This window comes from Sapajus apella, unplaced genomic scaffold (genome assembly GCF_009761245.1).
Source record: "Sapajus apella isolate SASKATOON/1434 unplaced genomic scaffold, GSC_monkey_1.0 scaffold127, whole genome shotgun sequence".
Classification (NCBI taxonomy): domain Eukaryota; kingdom Metazoa; phylum Chordata; class Mammalia; order Primates; family Cebidae; genus Sapajus; species Sapajus apella.
Genome location: NW_022437067.1, coordinates 2,480,539 through 2,503,324, shown reverse-complemented (window position 1 = coordinate 2,503,324; position 22,786 = coordinate 2,480,539). Strand labels below are relative to the sequence as shown.

The window sequence follows — 22,786 nt, the reverse complement described above, 5'->3', positions numbered from 1 at the left end:
AGAGCGCCGCACTCCCCTCACCCGCAGTGCAGTGTGCATCAGAGCGCCGCACTCCCCTCACCCACGGTAAAACATGCATTAGAGTACACTGGTAGGAGGACAGGCATCTGAAGTATGGATAAACCCAAACCCACAGCACTCAGTGTACCTCAGCCACAGTAAAACATGCATTTGAATACACACCAGTAGAAGGACGGGCATCCCGAAGTCCTGATAGGTCTACTCAGCTAGAGCACCAAATGCACCTCCATCACACTAAACATCATTTGAATACACACCAGCAGGAGGACGGGCATCCCGAGGTCCTAACAGATGCGCTCCAGCAGTCCGGCCACGCCTGGGGAGGATGGACATGGCTCTAAAGATGCTAATGTTGTGGTGTTTCCTTTCTCTTTCCCTTTTCCCCAACAGCTGCGGATAACCGTCTGGTCGCTGTGCACAAAATCCGTATCTTACATCAAATATCCAAAAGCTTGTCTGCAGGGTGAGTGATCAGAGTTACTCGAAAGCCATTTCTTTGCAGCTGTTTGCCTTTTTTGCCATGGCAAGTTCCAAAGAGGCAGCAGTAGCTCCAACAGCATGCCCATTCACAGCCAACCCTTTCTTCTCTGTACCCACCCCATCCCTTGGGTTATTTTAAAGTAGATCTCAGGTCTCCTAATATTTCATCTGTAAATATTTCCATATGTGTCTCAAAAAGGCAAGTGTCCCCTTTTCAAACATGACCACAGTGACTCAAGAGAATGTGGCCCAAGCACCATGAAGAGTGGTGCTGACGGCGGTCCCTTGGTGGCAGGGCCGAGCGTGCAGACCCCTTCCAGCCAATGCCTGTTGAGAGGCCCGCCTCAGGCATCCACTTCTGAGCTTCCTCTCTGTGAAAGGGGGAGGTCTTACCTGTCATCTCTGGGCATCCCGGAGGGATATGTGACAAGTGTCCCTTCCTTGTGGAAGCCTGTGAGCCATGTGGAAGAACGAGGGCCTGCGCAGGGTGGCCCACTGCCAGCGCATCTAGCTGGACAGCTCAGAGCTTGTGGGAGGCGCCATTCCTGCGCCCTGACCAGGAAGGAAGTGCCACACAGTTGGAATGATGCTTTCATTTCTCTCTGTTGCTGCCAGTGGTTTGGAAATTGCATTTGAATGAAATGCAGTCGTCCTCTGATCATTTGAATATGAGTCTCTCCAGATGAGGTACACGTTTCCCGAGCAGATGCCAACATTTCGTCATTTGAGGTGTTCTCTTCATGCGTGAACGATGAATCCTGGCCAGAGCTTTTAAAGCTCATACAGAACTAGAAAATACAGTGTAACATTTTCAACTAAAGCTTTTCCACATTTTTATCTTATTATTTGTTTGTTTTTTTGAGATAGGGTCTTGCTCTGTCACCCGTGCTGGAGTTCTGTGACACGATCACAGCTCGCTGCAGCCTCGAGCTCCTGGGCTTGTGATCCTCCCACCTCGGCCTCCTGAGTACCTGGGACTACAGGCACACATCACCACGCTCTGCTAATTTTTTGCAGCGATGGGGTTTTGCCAAGTTGCCCTGCCTCGTCTCCAACTCCTGGCTCAAGCAAGCCACCTGCTTCAGTCTCCCAAAGTGCTGGGACCACAGGCGTAAGCCACCATGCCTGGCCACACATTTCATCTTTAGTTTACTTCTTCCAAATAATTAAGTTCAAGGTAAAAATCAGTTCAAGGTAGTAAGCAGCCACCTTCGGCCTAGGTGGACACGCCCCTGCTGTCCCGCAGCTTAGACGTGGAACTCGAAGGCCTCGTGTGTCTCAGTCATATTTGTGAGTCATCAGAGGTCACGTCACTTGGTATTTTTGACACAGCCTTGCAAACCGGTTGCTGTGTGTGTACAACCCTCCCCCAGCTCCCACTGTGCGGCGAGGGTGAAGCCACAGCGCCCCAGGGCTTCTCTGCACGGAACGTTCTCATCTGAGGAGTGCTCGGCGTTGTGCTGCGTCCCTCCTCTTCACCTCTGCTTTCTTTTTCTCCTCCTTCCTTGTGAATTACTACTGTGGTTTCTCCTGCTTGGTTGTGTGGCCGATTGATTTCAGTGCATCTCCCTCTTCCCGCAGGGACCACCTTCACCAGGGACGGCCGCTACATGGCGCTGGCGGAACGGCGCGACTGCAAAGATTACGTGAGCATCTTCGTCTGCAGTGACTGGCAGCTCCTGCGGGTAAGGCGTCCCCCCACCACTGGATAAAGTTGTCCCGCTGACTGCGGAGGGGACGAGTGAAGGAGATCCTTCTCAAGAGTCCAGGGGATCTTTGGTCGGATATGGAGTAAGGTGGTGTTGGATTTCCAGAGGGCAGGTGTGCTGTGAATTTCTTCCCAGTGACACACGCCGGTTGTGTGAAAAGGGCGCATGCCTGGGGTGTTTTAAAGTGACTAGGCCGTCACACATGAGCCTTTCTCCTTGTCCTGTGACTGTGGTGTTTGCACATGTGTGTGGCATGTCAGGAGGAGGGGCAACGTGGAAGTTCACCTTGACTGAGGGCCTGTGTTAGGCAGGGTGCTCTCTGCCAGGTGCCCAGGCACAGGGCACTGCCCCCATGGCAGACATGTGAACACGATCCCAGCACAATCCATTGTTAAGGCAGAGCAGCCTCTGGAATGTTGTCAGCCCATAGAAGCTGGGACCCAGGCAGTGCTCCTGGAAGGGGTCCTGTCTGAGCTGGTCTGAAGGAGCGAGCCTTGCCAGGCAGGGAAGGGTGAGGGAGAGTGCGTGTGAATGCAGGCACAGGGAGACCAAGCCACCTTGTGGGCTGGCTGGGCACGACGCTGGCACCTGTGCTGGGTGCAGCCCCCACAGAGCTCCACGGGGATTTCATGCATTTACAGGATGGGGCTGTCAAGATTTTGACCATTTCTATATAAGAAAGTTAAATGCGTTAAAAGCATCAACTATAAATGCAATTATTTATTTACGAAAATGTTTTCACAATGTAACGTCCCTCGCTTCCTTTGGAAGCATTTTGATACAGACACCCAGGACCTCACAGGGATCGAGTGGGCCCCAAACGGCTGTGTGCTGGCAGTGTGGGACACCTGCTTGGAGGTATTGAGATGACTAGGTGACATGCTTGCTTTCAAGAGCCTTCCCCTGAATTTAATGCTTTCTGAATGTTGCAATATAGTTAGCTTTGCCTTATTTCATAAAATGAGTTGAATTTGTTTTAAAAGACAGGGTCTTGCTCTGTTGCCCAGGCTGGCGTGCAATGGCCCACTGCAGCCTCGACCTCCTGGGCTCAAGTGATCCTCCCACCTCGGCCTCCCAAGTAGCTGGGACCACAGGTGTGCACCACCACGCCCAGCTGATGTTTGTGTTCTTTGTAGAGATGGGATTTCACCGTGTTGCCCAGATTGCTATTGAACTTCTGTGTTCAAGTGATCCTCCCACCTCGGCCTCCCAAAGTGCTGGGATCACAGGCGTGAGCCACGGTGCTCGGCCGCGTGGAACTTTTATCAGCGAGCCGTTAGGTTTACCTCCTGCTTTCCCCTCTCTCCTCACGCTCTGACCACCTCTCCAGTGACTGTCTCAATTTCAGCTGACAGTCCCAGCTTTTCCACGGCCATGCGGGCCGTCTCTGTGTCTCCGCAGCACACTTCCTCCACCAGCCTTGTGCTGTCCGCACCGTGTCCCTTTGTGCACCCGCATCTGTGGCGTGTTCCGGGCACGTGGGACGTGTGCATCCGTAACTGAAACGTCTCGTCTGCAGTACAAGATTCTGCTGTACTCCTTGGACGGCCGGCTGTTGTCCGCATACAGTGCCTACGAGTGGTCCCTGGGCATCAAGTCTGTGGCCTGGAGCCCCAGCAGTCAGTTCCTGGCAGTTGGGAGCTACGACGGAAAGGTGGGAGCAGTGCAGGGAGCGCAGGAAGGCTGACTGCCCAGCTAGCCAGTCTCGGCGCCCCCGAACCCCCCCGACCCCGCCCCATCCAGACCCCAACCCACACCCAGACCCCTGTCCCACCCAGTCCCCTGCCTCACCCTGTCCCCGCCCCATCTGGATCCCTGCCCCACCCAGACCCTCGACTCACCTGGGCCCCCGCGCCACCTGGACTCAGCCTCACCTGGACCCTTCCTCACCCAGACCGCTGTCTCACCTGGACCCAGCCTCACCTGGCCCCCCACCCCACCTGGGCCCCCCCTTCACCAGGGCGTGGCTTCTTTCCCCAGGTGCGCATCCTTAATCATGTGACGTGGAAAATGATCACGGAGTTTGAGCATCCTGCAGCCATTAATAATCCCAAGATAGTAAGTCTGGAGCACATGCTTCTGCCTGAGCAGGCTGTTGGGGAGGGCGGTGGGAGGCTGCCGCTTCACTTCACATTCTTGATGGTGGTTTATTTAACCCGGCGCTTCCATCACCATCACCTTGTGACTGTGATATTTCATGTGTCTGGCCCTGCCCCGGCCTTTGTTCTTCCTCCTCCGCGATGCCCAAGGGTCTGAAGTGGGCCTTGCCCTGGCCTGTCCTCTACCGCCGCCACCCGAGCCCAGGAGTCTCCCTGGTCTGTCCAGATGCAGATCCCTGTGCTGTACCAAGTAGATGGGTCTCCTGCCCGCAAACACGGAGCATCTGCTGTCGTGCCAGGCACTGTGCTCTGGGCTGCAGCCAGAGGAGAGCAGACAGACCCCTGCCCCTGCAGAGTGCAGCTAGAGAGCGGGGAAAGGGGCGGGAGAACTGGGTGTCTCCACGGGGTGGCAGGGAGTCGCCACCAGCCAGGGATCACAGGCACAGACGCTGAACCAGTGATCAGGGATCTGGGGAGGGGGTGTTCCAGGTCAAGGGAACAGGAAGTGCAAAGGCCCTGAGAAGTGTGCCGCATGTCCACGTGTGCAGCGGGCACTCGCCACGCCTATGTGTGCTGGGCACTGCACTGGGAGACAGCGGAAGCCAGAGACAAACGCTGCCCTCCTGGTGCTGACCTGTATTAAGTGACAGAGCTCAGTGAGAGGCGGCTTGGATTTGATGAGGCCAGTGGGTGGCTGGGGCTAGTGGGTGGCTGGGCTGCGAGGGCCAGGTGAGCCACTGCCGGGGATGGTCCCGGAGGGGTGTTTGAGTGAAGACCAGGAGGAGGAGCTAAGGAGCCGCACGGTGTCTCGGCAGAGACCGTGTTTCAGGTAGAGGGGCCTTCTGACGTGGCCAGTGGCTTGCGTGGCTGGAGGCCAGGCCATCTGGACAGATGAGCCAGAGAGCAGGGCTGGCCACGCAGGTCCTGACGGTTTGCCTGTGATTCCTACATTTCTGCAAATCCCTTCACCACACAGCAGCAGAGCATGCTTTAAAGGTACCAAATAGGCCAGGTGACTCCCTTACCTGGGGCAGTGGCGCAGGGGCTGCCTGCCTTTCACTGAACCTGGGCCGCGGGCCTTTGCTGCCAGGCTCTCGGGCACAGATGCCCCTGCCTCGGGCCTGTGTCTGCTGCTCCCAGGCCTGCAGTGTCTTGGCGCAAGTGTCCTCTGTGTCCCCGTCACAGCAGCAAGGCCGAGCCCACTCCCCTGCTGGATGATGGTGGCTGCAGTGGTCTCCCGCCTGTAAATCACAAGGCAGACATTTGCTGCCGGTGTCTCAAAGGTGGGTTCCCAGCAGGACACGGGAGAGGGGGCTGGGTGATCTCAGCTCTCGGGAGTGTGGGATTTGTGTTTCCGTCTCTCCTGGTGACGGCAGGACCTGGTGTCATGACAGGCATTTGCCACACCCGTCCTCGGCTTCTGGGTCCCTCTCCTGAGCTGGGCGTGGCCACGTTGTCTTTCAGGTGGTGTATAAGGAGGCCGAGAAGAGCCCGCAGCTGGGGCTGGGCTGCCTCTCCTTCCCGCCCCCCCGGGCCGGGGCTGGCCCTCTCCCAACCTCAGAGAGTAAATGTAAGTACCACGCAGGGTGATGTTTGTTTTCCTTTTTTAATGCCAGATTCCTCATTGTCCAGGTAAACTTCGGATATTCCTTATTAAAAAAAAATCATTTTCCTTTCCGTGCTTCCTCCCAGCCAGTGTGCCCCCCTGAGCCTCTTGGCTGGAGATTGACTGGGGTCTGAATTGCACAGTGGGCTGTGAAGGCGTGGCTTCTGTTACTGAATATGAGCCCGGGAAACCCAGATTTGACGGCGGGAGCTCTGAGAGGAGGGATTTTTCAAGGAAACACGTTTCCATGGTGGTGCGCCCCAGTGCGGCCTCTGGCGTGAGGCCGGTTCTGGACTCTGGGCATTTCCTGTGTGTCTGTTTCCTCATCGCTGACATGGGCACAGGAAAAGCACCCATCCCACAGGGGCGTGGGGGCGTCTGAAGTTTGCATTTAGAGGAAACGCTGCCCTGAGTGCTGATAGGCCCATCCCGGGCCCGGTGTGTGTTCAGGACGGGGATCAGGACAGGTGCAGCTGGGCACGTGGCAGGCGCTCCCCAGGAGCCCAGGGGCATCCTTGTTCCACACCCTCTGCTTCCGCTGTGATGACGGTTTTCTGCCGCTGAAAGGTGTAAGGGCACTGATGCTGAGATGGCGGGGATCACGGACTCAGATGCTGGCAGTCGACAGAAAAGCGCCGGGAAGGCGGAGGTGCCGGGAGTGCAGCCGGGGCCTGTCCACACCCCTCTCCCGTCCGCTCCAGCATGTGGCGCCGTGGGGTCCACCCCCGACCTAGTTGGGCCTGGCAGGTGAAGGTGCCACTCTCACCAGGGCACTTGCAGGCAGGCCCCTCACCTCGCCGCAGCTGCCAGGCTCTGCTCAGCTCCTCCTGCCCTCAGGCCGCACTTTCTCCCCTTTGAACAGAGGAGCCGGGTTTGCGAGGCCTGATGCAGACGCAGCAGACTCCTAGCCGCGTGCGTACTTCCTGAAAGGGTGACAGCGGTGTGTTCTTCCTGTTGGTGTTCTAGATGAGATCGCCTCAGTCCCAGTCTCCTTACAGACGCTGAAACCTGTCACCGACAGAGCAAACCCGAAAATCGGCGTAGGAATGCTGGCATTCAGTCCTGACAGCTACTTCCTGGCGACAAGGAACGGTCAGTTGGGCTGACACAGGTGCCATCTTCTCCCTTGCTGGGTCCTGTGGCCCCAGGTATAGAAGCAACTGGAAAGAAAAGTTAGGGACTTTCTACATGTCACCTCCGTCCACGTTTCTGCAGTAGCCGAGGTTCTGCACATAGGCTCCTTGGAGACGCTGCGCCTCCTGTCCTGCAGCAGCGGCGGCCTGCGTGTGAGCAAGGAGCGCCCCGCCTCACTCACCTGCTCGCTGAACCGAGTAGAAAGTCAGGCTGGGCACACTGCAGCCCGTCTTTTGTTAAGGGTTTCTCCATTTGTAAAAGGCTGAAAAAAAAAAAAAAAAAAAAAAAAAAAAAAAAAAAAACGCCACGCCACACAAAGAAAAACACACACTTGGACCCTTTACAGCCCCCAGTGGCCACCCTGGACCTGGCGAGGAGCTCTGCACGGCCCAGCTGAACCCGGACTGCAGGGCCCAGCTGCCCCAGCCCATCCAGTTCTTGCCCTCCCTCCTGTGGTGTCCACAGCGGAGCAGACACAGAGGAGACGGGCTGGGATGACACCGGGGCTCTGTCCTTCCTTCCTCAGACAACGTCCCCAATGCTGTCTGGGTCTGGGACATTCAGAAGTTGAGGCTGTTTGCGGTGCTGGAGCAGCTGTCCCCCGTGCGTGCGTTTCAGTGGGACCCGCAGCAGCCGCGGCTGGCCATCTGCACGGGCGGCAGCAGGGTCTACCTGTGGTCCCCAGCGGGCTGCCTGTCGGTGCAGGTGCCTGGTGAAGGTGAGCGCGGCCCAGTGGGCACAGACACATCAGCCTTGCTCTGTGTAGTCTGGTGTCACACGGGCAGAACCAGTGAAGCCTAGCCATCTCCAGCCAGGGAAACCGCCCTTAGCGTCTTTGTGTAAACCTCAACGCTGGCGCCCAGTGCACAGGGGACCCGCTGCCCTCAGCTTTACAGGGTAGAAACAGCCCCTCCCTGACATGAGGCAGCTCTGGGGCTCCACTCTGGCTCTGCCTATGTGGGTCACTCCAGGCACTGTGCTGGCCTGCAGGACAAGGGGTGCCCGGCCCCCAAGATCTGTGCCTCCCCCGCCCTAATCCTCTGACCGCCTGTCTCTCTAGGTGACTTTGCTGTGCTTTCTCTGTGCTGGCATTTAAGCGGAGACTCGATGGCCCTCCTTAGCAAGGACCACTTCTGCCTCTGCTTCCTGGAGACTGAGGCGGCAGTTGGCACAGCCTGCAGACAGCTGAGCGGCCACACGTAGCAGCGGTGTCCTGACGTGCGTGCGGGAATGGGGCGCTCTGTGCATTTCCCGTGTGGGAGAAAACGGCTTCACGGCGAAGTTCTCCACCTGAGATGGGCCGGACTCAGTGATCTGATTCTATTTTTCTATAGCAAAGCATTTTTGTAAATATGTATGATATAAAACTGTAGTTTTTACTATTTAAAATAAATATTTGCTGAATTCATACAGCTACTTCTCAAAAAGTTTGGCTGCAGCGAGGTTTTCTAGGTTTGAGTTTCTGGTCAGTCTTAACGGAAGATGGACAGCGACTGAGCCCCGGGCCACTGAGCTCCCACCAGACACCCGCGCTGCTCTGGGTTCTGTTTGGATGTGTTAGGAGAATAAGGGTGGATCTCCGTGGGGCACATCCAGCCTCCCCACCGTGGGTCTGCTTTGAAGTGTGGGAAGGGAGCCCTGGCACCCAAGCACAATGCCACCCCCAGGTCCGGTCAGTTTCTCAGGGAGTCTCACATCCACTTGTTTGAGAGCCAGTGAGTGTGGGTCTCCACCCTGGCTGTTTGCAGGAAGCACCTAGAAGTACCCAGAACAATTCCATCTGTCTCTCCAGCCGGTGCCTGGCAGGCAGCCAGGTTTGCCTGGCACCCCAGGTGGGGGGATCAGGGCCACAAACCTAGGTTGCTGCGTACCGTGGCCTCTTTCTGCAGAGACCCATACTCAGCACCCCTGTGAGAGACGGTCCTCACAGCACAGGCAGCAGGTGCAGAGCCGCCCGAGACGGGGCGGGCTTTCACACAGGGAGACACTCTTTCTTGGCTGTTGCACCTACTTTAATAACAACTTCAAAAAAGGAACATCATCCATCCAGTTCTAAATGCTTTATGAACACAGACGCTGGAGTCCCCGGCCAGCTTCCAAGGCAGCCCTGCGCATCCTGCAGGCGGCCACACTCACCCCCAGCACGCCACTCACTTAAAGCCAGCACAGCCCTAGAGACAAGGGAGAGAGCCGGTAAGCCAGCACGTGAAGCTTATTGACAGCGCTTCCAGCCACCCGAGCAAGCTGCGTGGATGCAGGGAGGTGCGTGGGTCCCTGTGGGGAAATCCAGGCATGTCAAAGCCCAGGTGTGTTCAGTGCGAGACTTGGACAAAGCCCCAGTCTGAGGGAGCTGTAGAAGCCAAGGCGGGCATCAGCTGCTTCACAAGCATCTGAGAGACGGAGTCTCACTCTGTCACCCAGGCTGGAGTGCGGCCAGTGGCACCATCTCGGCTCACTGCAGCCTCCACCTCCCAGGCTCAAGCCATCCTCCTGCCTCAGTCTCCTGAGTAGCTGGGACCACACATGCACCACCATGCCCAGCTAATTTTTGTATATTTGGTAGACCGGGTTTCACCACGTTGCCCAGGGTGCTCTCGAACTTCTGAGCTAGTAAGATCTGCCGACCTCAGCCTCCCAAAATGCTGGGATTACGGGCATGAGCCACCATGCCCAGCCTGATATGGTTCCTTTTTTTTTTTTTTTAAAGTGCATTATTCGAAAAGCAAACTACTCAACTCCCTTTTAAATATGAATACAATACAAACTTAGAATACAGAGAGATGTAAAAACTGTGTGCAAAGAACTGTCAAGGTGAGCTTCTCAAATTAATTGTCTTAAAATGATTTTCTGTAAACCTTTTTGGGTCTGGGAAAGATACTTTAAGTATTACCACAGCTTGGATTAATTTTAGAAAAAGTGTGAGTTTAGGTCAACCATTTACAGAAGAACAACAGTTCACTGAGGGTCCTGTGGGTGCAGACTGACCTCACTGAACCAGTCTGCTGGCTGCTTTTGGATGAGCTGAAGTAAAAATGGATTACATTTTAAAATACAAAATTTGACACCAAGTGTAAACATACCGGCAACTGCAGGCGCTCAGATACCCGGTGCCTCCCTGTATTTAGCAACCTACGCAAGCAGTGAGCGGCGTGCTGAGGGTCCCAGCATGCTGGGGTGGCAAGAACCACAAGAAGCCAAGGAGATACTCGAGGAAAACACCAGAACTGAAGTTACACAGGATGGATACCAGCAGCACGGCGGCAGCAAGTCTTTTTGCTTTTGTCTGTAGCTTGTATTAGCAGAGTCCAATATCCAATTAAATATAGAGAATTCACTTTACTATTCTAATTGTGCCGAGGTCCCTAAAGGTAAAGGACCCCTATCCTCCTAGCTGACAGCAGGGCAGCATGAAGAATGCCAGGCCCGCAGCCCCCACATCCCTTGGCTTTCTGGGGAGGGGGAGGAGCTCCCAGAATGCAGCTGGCTAAAAGCCTATTTTGCCCCTGGTCATGGAGTAGCCCAGCTTAGCCTCGTTGTTAATGAAGGACATGAGTCCCACGTAGGTCTCGATAAGCAGGGGACGTTCCAGGATCAGAACGCCATTTGCCTGTCCCGGCAGGGGGCTTTCTTTTTGGGCTTTCTTCACAGCTTGGATCAACAGAGACTTGAAGCTTTCCAACTTTAAAGAGAGAAAAACATGGAGCTTTAATTGTTAGGCAAGGTAAGAGCATCTATTACTTGGAAAAATTAGCATCCTGAGACACTTAATCCCTCCAGATGCCACCTGTCTCTTCTTCCCCTCACTTGAAGGAGCTGCCTCTGCCACATCCTGGGAGTCCCTCAGCTCCGCTCCCCACGGAGCGCTCCAGGTGTGTGGAAATCTCACCACCATGCTCTTCTGCGGCCAGTGGCAGCCGGCGTGTGCAGAGCCCTTCTTGTGTACAGGCTCCAGGTTACCTACCAGGTGGGTAACCAGGCCGAGGTGCACAGCTAGGGAAGGGCAGAACCCCACCAGGCCGTAGGCTCTGCTCTAACCCCAGCCCCGAGGCCTCCTCTCCTGGTGAGCATCTGCACTGGTCAGCTGGCACGGCTGGCTCTGCTGCCGTTCTCTGAAGCCCGGTGGGACCCATCTCCACCTAGATCACCCTCAGGAGGCCACATTATGGAGGTATGCTGACCAGTAGCCACTGGCCACATGGGGCTACTTCAACATAAATTAACTGGAACTTCCAAAAACTTAAGAGAATAAACTCTATCATGACTTTACTCTCTCACTGTTACTAGCCACGTCTCAAGTGCTTAGCAGCAGTGTCACGTGGTGAGTGCAGACCTGAAATGGTTCCGTCACTGCGGGGGTGCGGCATCCCGGGCCTGTCTTCTTACCTGGCACAGAGATGCTGTCTTCTCATCTGCACCTGCCATTGGGTGTTCTATGAAAGTGGCATAGGGCACGTTGGTAGACCAGGGATTCCATCTGTTTATGAAGGAAGGGCGACTTTGCTTGTCCCACTGAATTCGAATCCCAAAACCTTCTCGCCTGACAAATTAGAAGAAATAGCCAGACTGAGCATGGCAGGCCACAGTGCTCTCAAGGACAACCTGACAATCTTACGGTTAGGAGCATATGACAGTAAAGAGCATTTTCATGTTTACAGAAAAGACCTGACACATCACAGTGGAAAATGGCTTGTGGTTTTTAAGAGTAACTTCATCTCCACTAACAATTGCTTTAAGTACTTACAAGCTAGGCGCAGTGACTCACGCCTGGAATCCCAGCATTCTAAGAGGCTGAGGCGGGCAGATCACCTGGGGTCAGGAGTTCGACACCAGGCTGGCCAACATGGTGAAACCCCGTCTCTACTAAAAATACAAAAAACTAGCCAGGCGTGGAGGCACACGCCTGCAATCCCAGCTACACGGGAGGCTGAGGCAGGAGAACTGTTTGAACCTGGGAGGTGGCGATTGCAGTGAGCCAAGATTGTGCCATTGCACTCCAGCCTGGGCAACAGAGCAAGATTCCGTCTCAAAAAAAAAAAAAAAAAAACCAAAAAACTGTACTTATAGCAAATATATTTTGGTTATTAAATGTATTACTTTGGTAATATTTACATGACTAAAAATTAATAGGAATACCAGCTGGGCACAGTGGCTCACGTCTGTAATCCCAGTACTTTGGGAGGCCAAGATGGGCAGATCTCTTGAACCCAGAAGTTTGGGACCAGCCTGAGCAACCTAGCCAAGCCCCATCTCTACAAAAAAATACAAAAATTAGCTGGGCGTGGTGGTGGGCACCTGTAGTCCTAGCTCCTTGGGAGGCTGAGGTGGGAGGATCACTTAAGCCTGGGAGGTGAATGCAGTGAACCAAGTGTGCACCACTGGTGCCTGGGTGACAGAGTGGGACTCTGTCTCAAAAAAAAAAGGAAGGGAGGAATAATTATAGATAGGCTGGCCAAATGAGAGAAAAGGAAGTGTAACCTTTTCCTTGTGTCATATTAAATGTGGGTTAAAATGTTTACTCATTTTAGCTTCCTGAATTCCTCATCCAAATCTCTACATCAAAAATCTCAGTTCTACAGTTTAACTGACTGCATATTGTCTAGGTTTCTCAGAGTTCAGAAAATTATCCTACAGCAAAAAGATCAACTCCTGAAAGTTAGTCATTAAATATTTCCAAATTGGTCTTTTAGTGGTATCTATAAAGTGGCACCCTCCTTTTCTCTTTTAAAAATTAGCCAGAGTAAGACCTGATGCGTCATGCAATCTGTCCCTGGCTGGAGATAAAATGCAGTCTGGCCTTTACCTGAAGAACATCCAAGTTCCTCTTTTACACGTTGGGCTCCACTTCAATGCATCTTAAACTCATGTAAGTCTTTTTACTACAAGCCTAATAGCTGGCTTCTGTGCCAGAATTCCTTTTAATGCACTCAACTGCCCAGAAGTCGCTTCTTTTTTGGCGCAGTGATATTGGGCTCTGAACACACTTACTTGTTGAGTGATTTAGGAGGAAACTGGAACTCTCCGTAGGAAATGGTATCTACTGCGTTGAGCGCTATCCGCACCACCTGCTGGCACTGGAGACTGATGAAGTCGTATTTACAGATGAGCAGGGACTGCTCGGTGACCAGCACCAGCCGCTCCTTCTCATTGTTCCAGTGATCCACCCTGCAGGAAGAGGAGGGGCCTCGGTCCACCCTGGACACGGCTGTCCCGGCTTCGCCAAGGCCAGCCCGGCTGAAACGGCAGCAGGGGCGGCGCGCGGCGCCTGAGCGTAGCACGCTGGGAGGTCCCCGCAAGGCGCTGCGCGGTGGCTAGGAGCGGGTCCCCCCACCGAGGAGCGCGCAGCCCCGGCTTACTCGGTCAGCAGCCACACCCCCTGGATCTCGCCGTCCTCCACGGGCCGCACCACCACGCGGATCTCCTCCACTGCCTGCTCGATGCTGCCGGGCTGGGCGGGTGGGGGCAAAGGTCACAGATCACAGGTCACAGGTCACAGGTCGCTCTCTGCAGGAACGCCCGGCGCCCGCCTCCGTCCCCACGCGCCCCGATGCCGCCCCGCGCCCTGGGCCCCGGTCCCGGCCTCACCCGGAACACGAAGTACTCCTTGACGCGGGCGCGGCGCGTGGGGTCGTGGATGCTGAGCGGCCAGAGCGTCTGGCGCAGCGGCGTCCCAGGTCCCGGCCGCCCCCCGCCCGGGCAGCCGCCCGCCCCCACTTCCTCGCTGGCCGCCAGCAGCGCCGTGGGGCTCGTGCCGGCCGAGTCCACCGAGTCCCGCAGTTGCAGCATCGCCGCGCCCGTTACCGACCCGGACCCCGAAGCCGACGCGGAAGCCGTCGCCGCAGCCGGCGTCGCCGCAGCCACAGCCACCGCCCGGCCCCGCCCACGGCCCCGCCCCTGTCTCCGCCCCTCCCGCGCCCGCTGACCCTCGGGATTGGCTCTCCTCCTGCCACCTTCCGCGATTGGCTTCGCCTCGCCGCCGTTCACCATTGCTCCCGCCCCTCGCTGCGCCGGAAGCGATTGTCACGCGCAGCCTCACTTCCTGTTTACACGACGGGAAGGGGCGGGGCCGAAGCCGGTTGCTTGGGGGTCGCGGGGCCGCCGGGGAGGACGCCCGGGAATCCTGGAGCCCCTGGGCCGGCTTGGAAAGCGGATGAATCACCCTGCAAGGGCCATGCCCCCTTCGGCCCCTGGAGCGTGGGCGGAGGCGCGCGCGCGGGTCGGGGGCTCGCACAGCGCGGAGGGGTGCGGCGCCCGGGGGCGGCGGTTGGAGGACGCAGGGGAGTTCGCACGCCGGCCGGCGGTCTCCTGCCGGGACCGGGCGCTCTTCCCCCACGCCGGGCATTCGTGACGGATCCACGGAGCCGTGCACGCGGAGGCGGGAGGGTAGAAAGTGCTGGTGTCGGGGGCGGGTGTGGGGTGAAGGCGAACGGCCTGGGACGTGGGAGCCGCGGGACAGCCCGGGCCCTGCGCGGAGCCTGCCCTGGGGCCGCCGTGGGGCCTGGCGGAGCTCCAGCTCGCCCGCGAGTCCTCCCGGCTGGCCTTCTCCCTGTTCCTTGGCATCTGCAGGATGGGAATGTCGCGAGCCGTCGGCGAGCCAGTGTGCACGGAGAGGGCGGCCCAGAGCTCCCGGTCAGCGCTCGCGGTTCGAGGTGGATGGACCGTGTGTGCGCCCCGCGCTAGCCCCGGGTCCCGGAGGTGCCCCAGCGCGTGTGGAGGGGGCTGCGGGAAAGAGGGCGCAGAGTCCAGGGGTCAGGGTTACCTTCGGGCAGGATAGATCCCTCTGCTGGGGGATGAGGAAGACACACGAGGCGGGGTGCAGGTAGAGGCGGGGTGCAGGTAGAGGCGGGGTGCAGGTAGGCGAGGACAACGAGATGGGGGAGAATGAGGAGTTCGGGGCACATCTGTTTCCTTCGGTCGGGGTGGGGATGGAGCGGGGTGTTGGCAAAGATGGACGATGTGGAATCGCCGTTCCGGAGCTGATCAGGGAAGGGCATGGGGACCTCTGAGCAGCTGGGAGACCCCAGGGAGGTTTGCAGTGGCGCCTCCCACGCAGCAGCTGGGGGAGTGGGAGAAACCCATGCTGGGCTGGTCTAGACGGGGAGTTTGCTGGGTAACGGTGGTCGAAGTCCAGGGAGAAAAGGGAGGCCAAGATCCCAGAAGGAGTGTTTGCCAAGAATGGTGGTGTGCAGGGATTCTGCCCCACTTGCCAGCAGACAGGCCAGCTTGCCGAAGTTGCATGGGCGCCGGCAGAAGACGCAATACCCCGAGTCAGAGAGAAAAGATGACAACAGGAATCAGGCGACGCCGTTGTGCCCAGACACATGTGGTGCCACAGTGGGTACGTTACAAAACAGGAACTTGGAGCCTGTGGGACCCATGTGGTCTTTGTCCCAGAGGAAGACTGTCTTCCCGGAAGGCTGCCCACCGCAAGCGCAGGCCGGAGAAATAGCCCAGGAAAGAGTGGTCAGGGCGTTGTGTTCTTGGCACGCCCAGCAAGACCGGGCAGTGGGACCTATAGACGAGTGTCTCCCAGCTAACTCACCGGCGGGGACATTGAGGTCCAAGTGTCCAGTCCGGCTAGAAATGGCCGCAGATTTAGCAGGCACTGGTGAGTGGGAGAATACCCCCAGGCGGGGAAGAACAGGCCAGGAGGGAGCTGCATGAATGTAGATGAGAAGTACTGGGACAGCTGCAAGCTGTGGTCAGTGATGGGCAACTAGAACTGGACATTCCAGAGGGAGGGGAAGGAGAATGAGAAGGGGAGGGAGAGAGGAGCAAGTTCTGGACGCGGCAAGGATAGAGCTGCGGTCCTGGAACCAGATGCCCAGCGAGTGGGATGAAGAACTCGGCACGTGAGCCCAGGGCCAGTGAGACCGTTTGGGGCTAAGGGTTCAGGCTGCTGGTGGGAGCTGGCAGGACAATGAGGATTCTGACCCAGCTGCCTAGGCGTTCTGTGGATATGGGGAGTGACTTGGATGCCTATATAGAAATTCCAGAAGTGACAGGAGGGATAGATGAGGGAGGAAAGTTGTGTTTTAGACGATAAACAAATTGCATTCAGTATGGATGAGTTTCCTGGGGCTTCTGCCACAATACACCAGGATGCATCACAAACTGACTTGTTTAAAAAACGACAGAAATGTGTTTCCTCCCAGCTCTGGAGGCCAAAAATCCAAAATCAAGGTGTGGGCAGGGCCGTGCTCCCTCGGCAGCCCCGAGGTTGAGGCATGCCTTACTCTGCAAGGGTCTCATGTTACCAGCCAGGCTTGGCCCCCTGGGCTTGCTCATGCATCGCTCCCATTCCTGCCTCCTTCTTCACACCACCGTCTCCCCGTGGGCCTCTTCTGCAAGAACACCCAGTCCTATTGGATTAGGGACCACCCTAGTGACCTCGTCTTTAGTTGATCATCAGCAAAGTTGCTATTTCCAAATAAGGTCACTGTTAGTTTTTTTCACACTGCTGTTAATATAAAAAACTGCCTGAGACTGGGTTATTTATAAAGAAAAGAGATTTAATTGACATAGTTACACATGGCTGTGGAGGCCTCAGAAAACTTACAACCATGGTGGAAGGCAAAGGGGAAACATGGCAAGTCTTACATGGTGGTGGGGGTGGGAGCCCCACTTAAACCATCAGATCTTGAGAGAACTCGTCATCACAGGAGCAGCATGGGAGAAATCGCCCCCATGCTCCAATCACTTCCCACCAGGTCCCTCCCTGGACACGTGGGGATTACAATTTGAGATGAGATTTGGGTTGGGACACAGCCAAACCATATCATTCAACCCCTTCCCTCTCCTAAATCTCATGTCCTTTTTACATTTCAAAACCAGTCGTGCCTTCCCAACAGTCCTCCAGAGTCTTAACTCATTTCAGCATTAATTCAGAAGTCCACAGCCCAGAGTCTCATCTGAGACGAAGTCCCTTCCACCTATGAACCTGTAAAATCAAAAACAAATTAGTTACTTCCAAGATACGATGGGGGGGTACTACCATTGGTAAATGGTCCCATTCCGAAAGGGAGAAATTGGCCCAAAACAAAGGGGCTACAGACCCCATGCAAGTCCAAAATCTAGTGGGGCAGTCATTAAATCTTAAAGCTCCAAAATAATCTCCTTTGTCCGCATGTCTCACATCCAGGGCCACACTGATCCGAGGGGTGGGGTTCCAAGGCCTTGGGAAGCTCTGCCCCGAGGGCCTCCAGCTATTCAAGGCCCAGGGTGCAACCTGTTGGTAAATCTACCATTCTGGAGTCTGGAGGATGGTGGCCCTCTTCTCACATTTCTCCTCTGCATTGCCCTGGCAGACGTTCTCCATGAGGGCTCTGCCCCTGCAGCAGACTTCTGCCTGGACATCCAGGCATTTCCATACGTCCTCTGAAACCTAAGCAGAGGCTTCCAAAGTTCAACACTTGTCTTCTGCACACCTGCAGGCTCTGCCTAAGCTGTACCTTGACCCTTTTTAGCCCTGGCTGGAGCTGGTTTTGCCTCCTTGGCCTCTGGGCCTGTGGTGGGAGGGTCTGCCGTGAAGCTCTCTGAGATGCCCTGGAGACATATCTGCAGCTGATGGATTAAATTTCTCCCAAGAAAATGGGTTTTCCTTTTCTACCACATCAGCTGCAAATTTTCCAAACTTATATCTTCTGCTTTCTTTTTAAACATAAGTTCCAATTTGAGATCATCTCCTTGTGAACACATGACTGTACGTTTTCAGAAAAAGCCAGGTCACATCTCGAATGCTTTGCTGCTTAGAAATTTCTTCTGCCAGATACCCTAAATCATCTCAAATTCAAAGTCCCACGGATCTCTAGGGCAGAATGTTCCCAGTCTCTTTCCTAAAGCACAGCTTTGCTTCAGTTCCTTATCTCCCTAAGACCACGTCAGCCTGATGTTGGTCATATCACTATCACCATTTCGCTCAGAAGCGTTCAACAAGTCTCTAGGAAGCTCCAAACTTGCCACATCTTCCTGTCTTCTGAGCTCTCCAAACCGTTTCAACCTCTGCCTGTTACCCAGTTCCAAAGTTGCTTCCACATTTTCAGGTATCTGGATATCAGTGCCTCACTATCCTGGTATCAATTTTCTGTATTAGCCAATTTTCACACTGCTATAAAGAACTACTTGAGGCTAGGTAATTTATAAAGGAAAGAGGTTCAGTTGATTCACAGTTACACATGGCTGAGGAGGCCTCAGGAAACTTACAGTCATGGCGGAAGATGAAGGGGAAGCAAGGCACGTCTTACAGGGTGGCAGGAGAGGGAGGCGGGGTGGGAAGTGTCACACTTTTAAACCATCGGAACTCCTGAGAACTCACTATCAGGAGAACAGCAAGGGGAAAATCTGCCCCATGATTGAGTCACCTCCTCCCAGGCCCCTCCCTCGACACGTGGGGAATTGCAATTTGAGGTGAGGTTTGGGAGGGGACAACGTAGAGCCCAACCATACCAGTCATATTCACAGGTACTGGGGCTAAGACCTGAATGTGCCTTTCTGGGGGACGCACATAATGTATCACACGTGCGTGATGGACCGCCCAGCCAGATGGCTGCTCTCTCCACACACGCTGGTTGCCGGGCATGGATGGTTCGTGACTGGGGTCTGGCTGTGAGGTCCCGGGAGGGGAGCCCCTGAGTTTTGTCTATTTCTTGGGGCTTCTAAGAGGTTATTCCCATTTCTGTCAGCAGGTGGCAGCATCACCCGCGCACGGCCTTCCCGGCAGAGGACACAGCTTCCCGCTGGGGTGTCTTCAGGCCCTGGATGAAGTCATTGTTGATTTTCCTGCCATTGGAAGTCTGAACTGGGAAGCGCGGGTCCGTATCTTAACTTCCACAGGTTACGGTTTTGCATGTGCAAAATCAGCAGGTCCCGCCCTTGCCATCACTCTAGTGGTTGTGGTAGTCAAGGGCCCACGTGCTGCAGGACCGCCGAAGGGTGAGGTCCTCCAGGCTCCTGCAGCAGCTCCCCCAGGCTGGGGGTCAGTGCACAGCCTGGAGGCTGCTCCCGCATGCAGGATCCCTGGCTTCCAGAGGCAGCTGTGCTCTGCGGGATGCACTTTGGGTGGAGGAGTGTTTCTCAGCCTCTCCCTTCTCCATGGAGCCAGGGCTGGGACAGTCCCCAGGGCTGTGTGTGAGGGTCGGCAGTGCTTGGGGCAGTTGTGAGCACTCAGGTGGTGTCTTGCAGACATGGCCCTTACACTTTGGCAACTCATGAAATAAGAAGAGGCAACTTCCACAAAGAAATCCACAAAGAAATGCCTCTCCCTGCAGGCAGGGAAGAGGCTTTTGGATGGGTCCAAGGATCAAGAGCAGGCCTCGGGGAAGGAGCGGGGTGCCATTCTCCTGCAGTTCTCAAAGGCTGAGTCGCTTTGATGGTAATGTCCTTCCCCACTGCACCCCAGCAGGAGGATGGTTTTGTGTTGCTTCCCACCTGCCCCTCGCCAGGTGGGGCCCAGGGTCCCCAGGTGGTCTCTCTGCCATGGGTCCAGTGAGAAGGCCTGGCCTCGAGAGGCATGCTTCCTTTGGGAGAATGGGACCCAGGGGGAGGCTGGGAGAGCTCGGGTTAACTTGGGGCCAGAAGATCTTGGACAGGATGTTGCCTGGGCCTGAGCGTTGGCTCTGTTCTGGGCAGCATGGCAGGCAGGGCGTGGCCCATGCCTCTCTGACCTGAGAAATACAGCACTCCACTGCAGGAAGCCTGCTGGGCTGAGAACACCTGCCTCCCAGCCTTGGCCTTGCAGGGGACACAGGGAGTGGGGGCGAGGGGGAGCCTCTGTCTGTTCCTGTGTGCAGGTGCTGCTAAGATGGCCGGGGCCGGGGCCTGAAGGGCATCACTGCCCCAGAGCAGGGCAAAGCAGGCCAGGCCAGGCCAGGGAAGTGTCAGCTGTGGAGGCTCCTCTTCTCTGGGCCGGGGGCTCCCCAGGGACAGGAACTGACGTGCCTCACTCAGGAGTTTCCTGCGGTGCTGTAACAAGTGACCTCAGACTGGGCTGGCCTCTCTCCCAGCTTCTGGCAGCTCCAGCGACCCCGGCGCCCCTAGGCTTGTGGACACATGGCCTGGTTCTCTGCCCCTGGCTTCACGCTGTGCCCTCCTGTGGCTCTGTCTCAAGTCTCCCTCTGCTGTCTCTTACAAGGACACCTGTCCGAGGATTTACAGCCTGTACAGAAAGCCCCAGACGATCTCGTCCAGAGATGCTTTACTTGATTATATCTGCAACTTTTGTTTTAAGTTCAGGGGTCCATATGCAGGACGTGCAGGTTTGTGACACGGGTCAGTGTGTGCCATGCTGGCTTGCTGCACAGATGGCCTCGCCACCTGGGAATTCAGCCTAGCATCCACTAGCTCTTCTTCCTGACGCTGTCCGTCCCCGCCACAGGCCCCAGAGGGTGTTGTTCCCCCAGTGTGCCATGTGTTCTCATCAGTCAGCGTCCACTCACAAGTGAGAACACGGGGCAAACGCCCTTTTTCCAAATGAGGTCACATTCACAGGAGCCAGTGGCAGGGAGGACAGGGACCAATGTCTTTGGAGGCCAATATTCAACGCACTAGGCTGTCTCTAGCTCCTAGGCCGGTGGCAGTAGTGGGTGCAGTTTTCCATCTGAGTGTCAGTGCCGGGTCTGAAACACCGTCACGTTTCCGTACCTAGCTCCGTCTTGATGCTGACCCCAGGGTTGAAGGGAGAGATGGTGGCGGCATCATGGCAGGAGGGGGGTCTGGGTGGGGATAGGGTCGGGGGGCTGCATGACGAAGCCCAGGCCTGTGTGTCTGGATGCCGTCTGGTCCCCAGAACAGCAGCTCTGCTCGGTGGTGCCATGGTTCAAACACTGAGCAGGAACCAGAGCTGGAGGCTGCGACCCAGGAGGACACGGAACAGAGCCAGGGAGGAAGGCGTCCCACCCGGCGCGTTTGGGATGGGGTTCTGACCGGGTCATCTGCTCTGGGATTCCCGTTCTCCCCACCATGCTGGGGCCACATCACACAACCCACCTTAGGTATGCCACACATGTCTTTTCAGTTGACTCTTTCCTTTGGGGCAAATTCAGAGGTTTAGAAATGAACTTCAGCGTCAGCTACTGGCAGGCCGGCCGTAGCCTCAGGGAAGGGTGTGGTGCAGGGTTTGCTGTGTGCTCCTGTGCTGCCGGGAGAGTCTCCACCCCTTCTCTCACCCCCGTCTCTGGCCATCAGCGGCACATGCTGGGTTTTGTGGTCATCTCACACTGGGGGTGCTGGCAGAGACCGTTGCGGGCGGTCACTGGTGTTGACATGAGGGCTGCTGTGGCACCGTGCATCTGAGGCCCAGGAAGCACCTTCAGCATGAACGACTCTGCTCGCCCCCCTGTCAGGAGAAATGGCGTGACAGTTCAGAAAAGATGCGGGATTATTTTCTTGGATTGACAGGAGCTTTCAGGGATGTTTTGCAGTTCTCGCTGTGGGACTCTCAGCTCTGCAAGGATTAAAGTCAGGCTGCAGGGAAGGAGCGTGCAGCGCCAGCCCGCAGACGGGGCACGAGGAGCAGTTTGCTTGGGAAATTAGCCCTTCGAGTTATCCACCGAGGTGGTGGTTTGATTCTCCTTTCTCTCTACGTTATTTCTCCTCCATCCAAAGGTTGTATTATTTCCAACAGAGAATGAGACAAAAACATGGAAAGGTAGTGTATTTTAGTAATGCTTTTCAGGCAAGGTAGAGGAATTATTTGCCAGATTTAAAAATGGTAGAAGAGGAAGCACATCCATGCCTCGTGTCTGTTGGGGAGAGGCTCTGAGCCAAGCCTGATTCTGCATGTGACCCAGGAGTGGTGGCCTGGGTGCCCCGCAAGGGCTGAGGCTTCGAGGCCTGGCAGGATAAAGAGGGGAGGAGTGGGAGGGCTGAGCCCCCTGGATACCGCGGTGGGTGGGGAGGCTGGGGCCAGGTGGGTGGGGTCAACACCCAGGCTTGTGCCGTGGCTCAGAGCCCTCTTGCAGGCATCTCCATTTGGGGTCTAACAGAGACCTCCACTTGAGCTGCTTCCCACCTGGTGCCTCCCCAAAAATGCACAGGGCTGTAAGGACCCAGCGGGTCTGTGCCACGTAGGTGGAGTCAGCAAATCCTAACAGTGGAACCGTGATGCCTGGCTACGGTTTCCTGAGAGGTTTTTAGGGTGGAGCTTGGTCTGGGAGCTGCGGCCTGGGCTGCAGCTGCAACCCAGTGGGCCCCTGAAGCCATGGGAAGCCCCCACTTGGAAAGAGGACCAGAGGGAGGCCAGTGGGTCCAGCCAAGGGACCGGTGGGTTCCAACACCTGTGCCCCGCGCCAGGGGGTCCCGCAACCATCTCTGCAGCCGCCCTTTCTCTCCTTCGCCTCCGTGGGATGGTCAGAAAGTACACCTCCTGCTTCATCCCTGCCCTTCCCAAATTTTGATGACTGTGAAAATGTGTGGTTCTCCATGCAGACATTAAAGGCAATGGCAATGAAAAGTCCAATGCAACTTTGAAGGAACTGGGCAAAGTGACTGCAAAATTCATTTGAAACAATGACAGATGGGAGTTACCACTATAATTCTGGGGGGGGGGGGAGGTGAGAGTAGTGGGGAGGTACTGGTCATTCAAACACACTCCCAATAAGCTGGCATGAGAATCACCATGGTGGGCTCTTCTGTCTCGTCCTGGGGACTCAGGGCAAGGAGGTAATACCATCTGGGGCTGAGCTAAGACCCAATGGAAATACCCAGAGACAGATCTATTTGTGATGAGTTCTGGATGAAGAAGC

General features: G+C 55.9%; 2 protein-coding genes and 1 pseudogene across 2 annotated transcripts in view; 2 read left to right on the top strand and 1 right to left on the bottom strand.

Moving 5' to 3' along the window:
• The window catches only part of WRAP73 (WD repeat containing, antisense to TP73), a 17,849-nt gene extending 9,384 nt beyond the window's left edge, over positions 1-8,465 (top strand). Inside the window, exons 4-12 of the mRNA XM_032262200.1 lie at positions 412-484; positions 2,083-2,186; positions 2,982-3,068; positions 3,730-3,864; positions 4,191-4,268; positions 5,774-5,879; positions 6,882-7,007; positions 7,576-7,767; positions 8,110-8,465. Of these exons, the coding sequence (XP_032118091.1) occupies positions 412-484; positions 2,083-2,186; positions 2,982-3,068; positions 3,730-3,864; positions 4,191-4,268; positions 5,774-5,879; positions 6,882-7,007; positions 7,576-7,767; positions 8,110-8,252 (1,044 nt within the window). The 3' untranslated portion in view covers positions 8,253-8,465. The remainder of the gene's footprint in view (positions 1-411; positions 485-2,082; positions 2,187-2,981; positions 3,069-3,729; positions 3,865-4,190; positions 4,269-5,773; positions 5,880-6,881; positions 7,008-7,575; positions 7,768-8,109) is intronic.
• Positions 8,466-9,043: 578 nt separating this feature from the next.
• Positions 9,044-13,935, bottom strand: TPRG1L (tumor protein p63 regulated 1 like). The gene is made up of 5 exons (XM_032262201.1): positions 13,632-13,935; positions 13,403-13,494; positions 13,035-13,211; positions 11,433-11,586; positions 9,044-10,728 (listed from the first exon to the last, which is right to left on the bottom strand). The coding sequence occupies exons 1-5, from the start codon at positions 13,830-13,832 to the stop codon at positions 10,534-10,536; spliced, it is 819 nt and encodes a 272-aa protein (XP_032118092.1). The 5' UTR covers positions 13,833-13,935; the 3' UTR covers positions 9,044-10,533.
• Positions 13,936-14,124: 189 nt separating this feature from the next.
• On the top strand, positions 14,125-16,851 carry LOC116539336 (annotated as a pseudogene).
• The last annotated feature ends 5,935 nt before the right edge of the window (positions 16,852-22,786 follow it).

Excerpts from the sequence above, each read along its gene's own strand:
- TPRG1L (XM_032262201.1), bottom strand. The coding sequence starts at position 13,832 with ATGCTGCAACTGCGGGACTCGGTGGACTCGGCCGGCACGAGCCCCACG. Across the intron at positions 13,495-13,631 it reads AGGAGTACTTCGTGTTCCGG|CCCGGCAGCATCGAGCAGGC; the intron begins GTGAGGCCGGGA and ends CCACCCGCCCAG. Across the intron at positions 11,587-13,034 it reads CCTCCTAAATCACTCAACAA|GCGAGAAGGTTTTGGGATTC; the intron begins GTAAGTGTGTTC and ends CTAATTTGTCAG.